The sequence below is a fragment of the Diospyros lotus genome, chromosome 2 (assembly GCF_014633365.1).
Source record: "Diospyros lotus cultivar Yz01 chromosome 2, ASM1463336v1, whole genome shotgun sequence".
In the NCBI taxonomy this organism is placed as follows: domain Eukaryota; kingdom Viridiplantae; phylum Streptophyta; class Magnoliopsida; order Ericales; family Ebenaceae; genus Diospyros; species Diospyros lotus.
In genome coordinates this window covers 21,410,185-21,420,787 of record NC_068339.1, presented here as the reverse complement: position 1 = coordinate 21,420,787, position 10,603 = coordinate 21,410,185, and the positions used below count along the sequence as shown (strand labels likewise).

At 37.4% G+C, this 10,603-nt stretch overlaps 1 protein-coding gene and 1 long non-coding RNA gene across 2 annotated transcripts; one reads left to right on the top strand and one right to left on the bottom strand.

Annotated features, from left to right (window-relative positions):
* Nucleotides 1–2,872: 2,872 nt before the first annotated feature.
* On the bottom strand, nucleotides 2,873–9,646 carry LOC127795908 (ankyrin repeat-containing protein ITN1-like). The gene is made up of 2 exons (XM_052327888.1): nucleotides 9,149–9,646; nucleotides 2,873–4,058 (listed from the first exon to the last, which is right to left on the bottom strand). The coding sequence occupies exons 1-2, from the start codon at nucleotides 9,644–9,646 to the stop codon at nucleotides 3,168–3,170; spliced, it is 1,389 nt and encodes a 462-aa protein (XP_052183848.1). The 3' UTR covers nucleotides 2,873–3,167.
* Nucleotides 9,647–9,904: 258 nt separating this feature from the next.
* Nucleotides 9,905–10,341, top strand: LOC127795909 (uncharacterized). Its single transcript, XR_008021889.1, has 2 exons — nucleotides 9,905–10,015; nucleotides 10,142–10,341. It is a non-coding gene; the product is annotated as an uncharacterized LOC127795909 (long non-coding RNA).
* Nucleotides 10,342–10,603: the final 262 nt, after the last annotated feature.

Below are 10,603 nucleotides of genomic sequence, written 5' to 3'. Positions count from 1 at the left end.
TCTCTCGAATTTTTGAGACATTCGTGAATAATAAAAATTATAATTATATAAATTATTATTAAATTAATAGAAAGTCGTCATTTGCATTAAAGCTACTCTGCGCGGGTGCTAATACCATTAAGACTCATTATGAATTGTACGAGACTCAGAGGCTCTACTTTCTTGTACGCAACCCCACCATTCTTTCTCTCTCTGCCCAACAACACAAGTGACACCCCCATCTCTCTCACATTCTCTTTCTCTTTCTTTCTCTCTGCTCCCACAGCCTCTTCGTCCCACCATTCTCTCTCGCATTTTCTCTACCCAGCACAAGTGACACCCCCATTTCTCTCTCTCACACACATTTTCTCTCTCTCTCTCTCTCTCTCTCTCTTTCGCTCTCTACTCTCACAACCTCTTCGATCGCTGCCACTACCTCCCATTGCTGCGAGCTCCACCGCCAATATCTCCACTGCCCCCCACCATCGCCATCCATAACGCTGTAGCCAATGGTGGCTGACTTGTTGCATCTCGTTCTCTACTGGTGGTTTGGTCACTACGGCGCTCCCTCTGCCTCTTTCTCGCTCTCGATTCTGGTTCATTACATGTCGACCTCTCTCTTGCTCGCTCTCAAACCCTCCACTCTTGATCCATTCTATGGCCATTGACTTAGGACAACTTGGTGGCCGAAACTCGTTATTGTGTCGGTTGCCCAACGCCCCTGCCTTTCTTGCTCTCACTCACTACCAGTGTAAGTTCTCTCATTTACTACTCTATTGGGTTTTGAGTTTCAAGCTTATAAGACTATCTCTCGGTGGCTGTGGCTGTGGCAAGAGACGTTTGAAGTGAAGAGGGAGCTGAAAGAAAAAATCAAAGGGGAAGTGACCATGCCATGGATTTGGGGAAGTGATCGCCTATCTCTCTGATAGTGGTTATGATGTCTGTGAGGTGAGAGAGGATGTGATGGTTTTGGGGGAGAAAAATATGTTGGGTATTTAATCTCAGCCATTGACCAACATTCAAAACTCATCTCAGCCATAAGATCAAAATGTATGTCTGATACATTTTAGACATTTTTAAAAATTATTCTATTTTATTATATAGATTTCTTTTCTTTATCACTCATACAAAACATAAAATTTTATGTATTTTGTAATTATCTTATGTATAAATAATTAAATATATTTTTATGTTATCGTTTATTTATATTCTTGAATTAAAAGGTAAAAAATTATATGTAAAGTTGTCAAAAACCATAGTTCAACCTAACTAAATCATAATTTTATTGTTTGATTTGATTATAAACAAAATTATTTAATTTAATTTAAATAAAGAAAATAGCATTTTATAATATATTTTTAAATTATTGTACTTTATAATTTAATATTTGGGTTCATATATGTGTAATATATGTATATATATATATATATTATTTGATTGCGGTGGCGACAATTGGAACGATGAAGGCGAAAGGCGATTGAGGCGTTGGCAACGACTACAACTGTGGCAAACAGTGAACAATTGATAGGAGAAGAGAAGCCATAGGTGAGAATGAGAAGACCCAGAGAGAAAGAAGGAGATGGAGGCATTGGCTGCAGCAGGAACGACGGAGGCAAACGACAATAGAAGAGAAGCCGTAGGTGAGAATGAGAAGATCTAGAGAAAGAGAAAGAAAGAAAGAGATGGAAGCAACAACGACGATTGGAAAGACAGAGATGAACGACGAACGTCAATAGGAGAGAAGCCATGAGCCAGAACGAGAAAACCCAGAAAGAGAGAGAATGAGATAGAGGCGCCGACAACGATTGGAATAGCTAAGGCGAATGACAAATGACGATAGAAGAGAAGCCTTGGGTGAGAATGAGAAGTCCTAGAGAGAGAGAGAAAAAGAGATGGAGGCGGCGATGGTATCTAGAACGGCAAGACGAGACGACGCTAGAGATGGAGGACCACAGCTGGAGAGACAGCTAGAGACGATCAAGAGAGAGAGAGAGAGAGATAACATTGGGCAGGTAAACAATGTTACATTGGGCCTTGCAAAGAAATTAAATTTTAAAGAAAATATTTTCTTTCGATAATTGAGGGTGTAATCCAGTTCATACTAGTAGCAAATTCCTTGTAAGAAAGGAATTGATGCAATTACAGTGTTTGTTCCTTTGCTTTCTAATACGATGACAAAGTGACAAGTTACATCACATTCATGATTGACCTTTACACATTATACGCCTCTATACCATGCATAAATCATGGTTGGCTAATAACATACATAAACATCCCCATGGACCCAATGTCTCCCCCATTCGTCAACTGACAAAGAGAGGCAAAAATTTTCATAAAATATTTTTGATAATATTGTTCATATTATCACTCACTGAATAAAATACATAACGTCAAACATCATTTTCATTTCAAAATTTTAAAAAAACTATGACATTGTCAAGCAGAAAATGAACACAATCTGATTGCAACCATTCAACTAATTAGTTTTGTTTGGTTCGTCTTTTCCTTTTTTGTAAAATAATTTATTTCAAAAATTTTAAGAAACTGATTTATGATTGTGTTAGTGAAGATCTTTCCATTGTTTTGAGAAAAAATTCATAAGAGTCGAACAGGTTGACAGATAGGTTTACAGAATAGAAGCTAAAAGATTAAAATACCTTCACTCATATTACATTATACTTTTTTGAATGCAATATGAATAAAGACATTTTAGCCTTTTTAACCCTAAGCCTATCTGTTTGTGCCCCCAGAATAACTCTTGTTTTGGAGCAAAACATTGACTACGCGGACCACCTTAACATAGTCCACGTCAATAATAACTCAGCTTTCACTTTAGTTGATTTCATATCCTTTTTTAGGGTGGACAATCACGAGTGACTGACACCAAGCTAGCTAACTAGAAATGGGTTCATAATAATGACAGATCTTACAGCCAAACACCAAGTTCCTGAACAATACAGCAACATATAAATCAAACACCAAGTTCCTGAACAATACAGCAACATATAAAACGTGATTCGACTTCGAAGAAATTATCCACTTTCCATAAAAGGAACAAGAAGGCAATACATTTAACACATTCTAAAAGAGATCTCTGCTCAGTCCATCAATTATGCCATCTTCCTTTCACTAATTGAAACTCACGGATAAGGCTAGTTATTATAGATCAAACTGTGTTCCCGTTCCCATTAAGCAGCTGGAGCGGGTTGGGGTTCATTCCCATTAGATGAAGTTGGTAGGCGTTGGTTACTTGAAGGTGAGATGAATTTCATGAACTTCTCCATCAGTGGCCGTATTATATCCCAGCTGTCCTTCAACCACGCTGAGATGAATTCCATGAACTTCTTCATCAGTGGCCGTATTATATCCCAGATGACCTTCAACCACCTGTTCAGCAAGGGAATGGTGTGGATTACCACAATAACACAGATCACCGCGATCCAAACTTTTACCCCTAAATTAAAGGAATTGACTGCTCCAAGTTCCTCCGGGGTGACTGCGAGGATTGAAACAGCGTATGCAAGTGCCATGGATGTAACTGTGAGGCACATGATCAGCACCAAGATCCGCGTAAACCACTTTTTCTTGAAGGGCAATCCGGTCACTAGAAACAGAATTATGCTTAGTGATGACACAAATCCTATTGTGTTGGCATGAAAGAACATTGTATACATATCTGGGTATTTATAAGCCAGCACAGCTGCTCCAGCTGTATGGGTCTCGTTTGTTGAATTGTTGGGTGCATTGTCTTGCCAGACACCACCAGGAGGGTTCACCCCGGCTTGGAAAGCCACGCTTGCGATAAGCGACGCAACCACCATCAACGTATTTTGCCTCTTGTATAGCCCCTCAACCTGATTGACTTCTCCGGCTTTCAAGGCAGCAGCTTTCAAGGCACCAGCTTTTCTAAACTTCTTCTTGACATTTTTATAATCTTGTTCATTAGAAGATTTGAATTCCTTCAGAATGTCTAGAGCGGTGCACCCACATTTGTTTATCGTGTTTACGGGATTGTCTGTATGTTGTATGTTCTTCGCTTTCACTTGATTTTTTATTTTATCAAGCAAGAACATCACGGTCTGCATAAAATGTTACATTTATAGGAAAATGATAAATGTATTCAAACAATTAGATTAAATAGGATAATATTGGCTATATTGCACTAGACTGAAGTATAATCGGACTCATAAAACCACAAGTTGGATGAACCAAGAGTTTATCCCTTAGTAATTTTTTAGAGTGCGATGCTCCGAATTAACAAGGGAAATTTGGAAAAATAGGACTTTCGATACTAAACTTTGGAAAAATAGGACACTTTGAAAATCTTTGCAAAACTAAGACTTTTGAAATTTGAGTGGATAAAAATGCCCCCGCTTTAAATTAGCTATAAGATCATTTCTTCTTCTTTCACGCACATTTTCACTTGCTTGCTGTCAATCTCTCTCTCGCTCGTTTTTCTTTCTCTCCATCTGAGTGTTGTTGTTTTTTCATCAATTGTCTTTTTCAAAGCCATTGTTGTCTCCATATCAAGTATATATTCATTTTCTTATCTTTGAAAATCTGCGCCAAAAAAGAATCTTGATAGCTTGAGTGATTTTACAGTAGTTTATTCTCTGTGTTGCTTTTTTTTTTTTAGTGAAAACATAATGGGCTTGTAAATGAACTTGACTCTGGTTCTTCATTCAAAAGCTCAATTGAGTGAAAAGTATGCATTTAACTGGTTTGAACAAATATCGTTTGATATATCTAATAAGTCATGATATATTTCAATCGATATAGGTTAAAACACATGCCCCCGTGAAAAATGTTTTGATATCGGTTTGAATTGATTGAATCGATAGCATGTGTAATTTATCTTGGGTCATAAGTGGAATTTTCAGATAAAGTGGGGTTATAATATAATTTCTCACAATTATGAGATACCGAATCAACTACAGGGAATGGCTCGGAACGTAGATATCTGAGGAAAAGGACATGGGATTGACAAGCGTTCCGAGGTAGGATTTATGATATTAAAAGAAATTAGAACCGAGACTATTTTCGGTACAGTTATGATTCAACCTAAAAAACTGAATCGTCGTAAGGGGCTTCTAGAAAATTAACGAAACCCTGAGGGGCTCTAGTTTTATGTAAGAATCAACCTTGAGATAGTTTCGAGACAAAGCAATAGCCCAGTAAGGACACTGGGGCAGAATCGTCCTTATCGAGCAAGTCTTGACTTATTAATTTTAGATTTTAAGTATCGTAATGTAAATTAATCTGGTGTTTGAGGATATAATTGTAATTAGAGAATTACCCCCAATGAATTAAGGATACAATTTGGGTTCAAAAGTGTATTTTCTCTTACATCATAGTGTAATATATATAGTTATATATATATATATATGCACATGAAGCAATGGGCTGCAAATTGTGCAAATTGGAATCACAGAAGCAATCATGGGCAGCATGATTTGAGGAAACAATCCGTAAGAAATATGGAGTAGGTAAGGTAGGAGATTTTGGGAAGATTTGAAGGATTAATTAATTAATGTGATGTAATATATATATATATATATATACGTGTGCACGTGTGTAATGGCCATGCCCTGCAAGCTCTATGGCTACAAATAGAGTGTGTTATACGCAATGAGGGACGGCCAAAACAGTTGAGGGTAGAGGTTTGCCTATAAATAAGATGCATTTGGAAGAGAAATGAAGATAAAAGGAGAGTAAACGAGTAGCGGCGACAATGGAGGTAGCGAGCTTGGCAGTGGGATGGTGGCCGACTGGCCAGTGGGTAAGGGCCAATAGCGACGCATCGACGATTGGGCACAACCGGAGGTGGCCTAGAATGGCCGAATTCAGCCATGGTAGAAGCAATTTCATGATGTTGTGCAGCGACGGCCATGGCGATAGCGGCAGAGCTGGGTGGCCGGTGGAGGACGCATGGGCATGGGCGGCGGCCGACTAGACCGGCGGGGGTGGGGCGACTGGCGAGAAAGGCAGCAAGGGCGGCAGCCACTGGCAGGTGATGCCCGCAGGGGTTGGCCGGTGGCTGTGGGTACGTGAAGCAAGGGAGAAGAATAAGAAGAAAGAAGAAAGAAATAAAAGAAAAATAAAAGAAAAGAAAAAAATAAAAGAAAATGAGGAAAAAAAGAAAGAAAAATAGAGAAAAATAGGGTAAAGTCTTTGAAAAATTGAAAAAATTCTAGGAATTAGTTTGGGGCTACAGGTGCATGCTTAGAGTTATGAAATTGTCTGGGCACGCGTTTTGACGTCAAAGCAAGCATACTGAGAAAATCTAAGAGGTTAAGTCAAGGTGAATGATTTTTCTCATAAATTATCCTTATGAATTGTGGTAATGAAAAAATTAGAAAAATTTTTGAGGAAATATTTAATGTGGAATTATTGAGGAAAAGTAAGAAGAAATAGAGAAAAATTAAGAAAAATAGAATATTGATATCCTTGAATAAATATGATGGCCAAGGAATGTTAAGGTTCCGAATTGAGTACATTAGAAGTCTTGCACGAGAATCAAGAAATTCTGAGATACGTTCGAGATAAGTGGTCTGACCTTGAACCCAATTTTATGTAAATGATTTTATCATATTGACATGAATTGTTATGCTATATATTATGTAGATTACATTTACATGTCATGATGATGAAATATACATATGTTCACGATGATATTATTGATCATGCATTGCATGGGTTTGAGATTAGAGACTGATATCGCTGCTCTGCTAAGAGTGCCCCATACACCTCGGTCTGGTAAGGAGACTGTAAAAATGGATAGTAGCAGTTGGGTGTGGTCGATTCAAACAAAAGGAATGATGACAAGTTACATTTTGCATATATACATGAAATATGAAGTTTGTTCCCTTATTTAGATAATTCATCATCTAACTTGGACTTTGTCCCTAAAACATTCAAACGTTCCAGACGAAGATTGTAGCACAAACGAGGATGAAAGAGGCATGTTATGGCACTTAGCGAAGTGCATGATGTATTAACTATATGTTTTATGTAGTTTATGTATTTAATTTATGATACTTTGAATTTTGAACATTTTGAAGATCGATGATGTATTCTATTATTGATTAATGTTAAAGTTAATGTTTGATTATAGCTTATGCATTTGATATTTATGATAATTTTCATTCGAGATAGATGAATGAAAATTTTAGGATGAACATAAGGAATGATATGGTTTAGCCGTAATTTTGAATAGAAAAAATTTATTATTCTAGAATTGTTCTAAATTATAACACGTCTAAAAAATGGGGTGTTACAAAAATTAGGCTGCGTTTTCGAGTCTAATTTGTCCACAAAACCAACACACAAATAGCTTCTAGAATCTATCCGAGAGCATTCGACTAGAAAGGATTCAACATCTATATCATCATGAATATTCTCTGTTGGAAGTGCAAATAAATCTAACTTCCTAAACTTATACTTCAGCACAATTGACTTCTCAGCCGAACTAAGATTGAACCTTCTGTATAAGAAAGTTACCAATTAGTCGAATGTGTAATTTGGCTCCACACGTATTATCCAACCACATTTATCAGTCACGTACTTATATTCTTTCGCATCAACATCATATTCCGAGTAACCTTCATACATTATAGGTACAAAGATAGGTTTAGAAGTTGTCATTCCTATAATATAAATTAAAGATATCGATAAAGTATAAAAATATATAAGTTGTTTAAGGTTATATCAGTTTCTTAATATCGGTCATGTAAGAATATGTCAGTTAATATATATCGGTTTACATAAGTTCTCAACTGATAAAATGCTACTGATATATCAGTTCAAAAAGAATGTTGAAATATACATATATTTTCCTAACCGATATACCAATCGATATAAAGCATTTTTTATGATGCTGCTGTGTTTTAACCTATATATGTTTAAATCAGTGAAATGCATATTCTCACTCAATCGAGATTTTGAATGAAAAATCATAGCCAATTACGTTTTTATTCAAAAAATAGCAGAGAAGAAGATAAAATACTCTGAAATCACTCAAGTTACTAAGATTCATTAGCCAAAGTTTTTCAAATATATGAAAATGGATACATGCCCGGCATGGAGACTTTCGAGCGTCGGATCTGCAAAGGGAAGAATAACAATGACTTTAAAGAAAATGATTGATGAAGAAACAACAACACTTAGATGGAGAGAAAGAAAGATGAACGAGAGAAATATTCACGACGGGCGAGTGAGAATGTGCGTGAAAGAAGACGACAACATCTTATAACTAATTTAAAAAGGGGGCATTTTCGTCTACTCAAATTTCAAAAGTCATAGTTTTGTAAAGATTTTCAATAGTCCTATTTTTCCAAAGTTTAATATCGAAAGTCCTATTTTTCTAAATTTCCCAATTAACAATGGGAATAAAAAATGTGAATGTGTTAACAAATCTGTGGTTGCATGGGTGGATGGTAGAAGGGGTTCCAAAATATTCCTATGGATTTAGAATGGACTCTTTGTTTTAAATATAGAATTTACTTAATTGTTTTTATAAGAGTGTGGCTTAATATAAAAACAAAAGTAAGTGTGATAATTTTATAATTAAGAATAGCACAATATCCAATGACCCAAAAAAGTGATATGTTCTTTTCCTACAAATAATCTCTTTGTAAGAACAAGGAGAAGGCTATGCCAAAATAAAACTTGCCACTGATCCTGGTTTAGGTTACTGTATATAATTATGAAACGAAGGTAAAGACCATAATAATATAATGATAACTCAAACATATCGGTATTTGCATTCTACTTGATTTTTGTATTCAAGGCCTAGAGAGTTTGAACAGATTTTCACCAAGGAAAAGGCACAGAAATTTAGGACACAACACCTGCTTTAGATTAATTAGTTATCTTTCTTCAAGATAAAAGAGGATAAAGCAAAAATACTGAAAATATGAGTTAAAATGAAGATTAAATTTCAGCTAATTCAATCATTCAAAAGCAAAGATATATAAAGCTGATTCATTTCTTCGCCCTATCTTAAAAAAAAAAAAAAAAAAAAAAAAAAAACAAAGCTGATTCAACAATTTTGAGACGCTTGGTAACCACCCAACTCGGAGATAAAAAAAAAAAGAAAAAAAATTCATCAAATTAATAATTAACTTAAATGGTGATCAAATTTAAAAAAGTAAAAAGGCCTCAGAAATACCTCAAATTTCTTCTTCTTGACAGCCAGATGAAGGATGGTGTTGCCGCCGCCATCTATAGCTTTGAGCGACTCATGAATCCCATGGGGATTCTTCTCAAAGAGCACACGCAATATTGAGACGTGCCCCTTCATGGCCGCCAGGTGCAGAGGATTTCTGCCGTCGCCGTCCAGATTCAAGCACATGTCGGCGTCATATCCCACTAAAACGTCCACAATCTCGTGGTATCCTTTGGCCGCCGCCCGGTGGAGGGCCGACTGCCGCCGCTCGTCCAGCACTCCGGCGAGTTCCTCCTCCTTCTCCAACAGCTTCCGGACAAATTCCAGGCGCCCCTTGGACGCGGCCACGTGGAGAGGAGTGTAGACGAAACAACCCGTCTTTACTCGTTCAAGAATCAGCGGATCTTCGCCAAGTATTTGGTTCAGTGAGGCCGTATTCCCTTGAATGGCTGCCTCTACGAGTCTCTGCTCCATCTTCTTCTCTCCCTGTCTCTCTCCCATTATTTCTCTCCCTCTCTAAGACGTGACTTGATTTTTCTGATAGTAATGGGCAGACGCGTGTATATATATAGAAAGATAGAGGTTTCAGAAGAGAAGAAAAGACACTGAAGAAGTAGAGTTTTGCTACTTGTAGTTGTACCTACTCAATTGACGGACAATTTGACGCACAGTAGAGGGAAAGGACGAAAATACCCTGTGAGATGCCACTGATACGTTATTGCTTCTTCTTCACTTAGTTGACTACTCTCTCTCTCTCTCTCTGTATTCTCTCCCGCCCATGCTCATTCCGGCCGAACTCGCGGGTGCCGTCTCTCTCGCTCTCTCCCGCCCGTTCCGACTGCATCTCCATCAATCCCGATCTACAAGGAGGTAAGGCTTCTAGTTTTATCAGCCATAATTTTGCTATTTTTGTGGGGTTTGGCCGAAAGTTCATCTTTAGATCTAAGGAGATTCGGCCGTTGGATTATGCTGTTTTTTGGGTATGTTGGTCGATAGGGATAAGGGTGTCGGGTGGTTGACTCTGATCGCCGGAAACCGCCGGCCACGGTGGCCGGCGGCGACTGGCAGTGCCACTCAAATCTTGTCACGAATGGGAAGGAGCTTCACTTCAGCAAGTTGGTGCTGTGTATGAATGGGAAGGAGCTTCAGAAACTTATTTGTAATCTTGTCACGAATAAAATGACAGTTTATTTCAATATGTTTCGTACGCTCATGAACGGGATTAATAGCAATATGAATAATCGTTTGATTGTCACAAAATAAAGAAGTAGGTGAAGTAGAAACAACTTGAAAATTAGAGAAAAGTTAGAGTGAGCCAAACAACCTCGCTAGCAGTAAAAGCAAGTGCTCTATATTCTGGTTCAACAGATGAGTGTGACACAATATTTTATCGTTTAACTTTCTATGAAATCAAAAAGTTACCAAGAAAGACACAAAAATCAGTGGTGAACTTCCTTG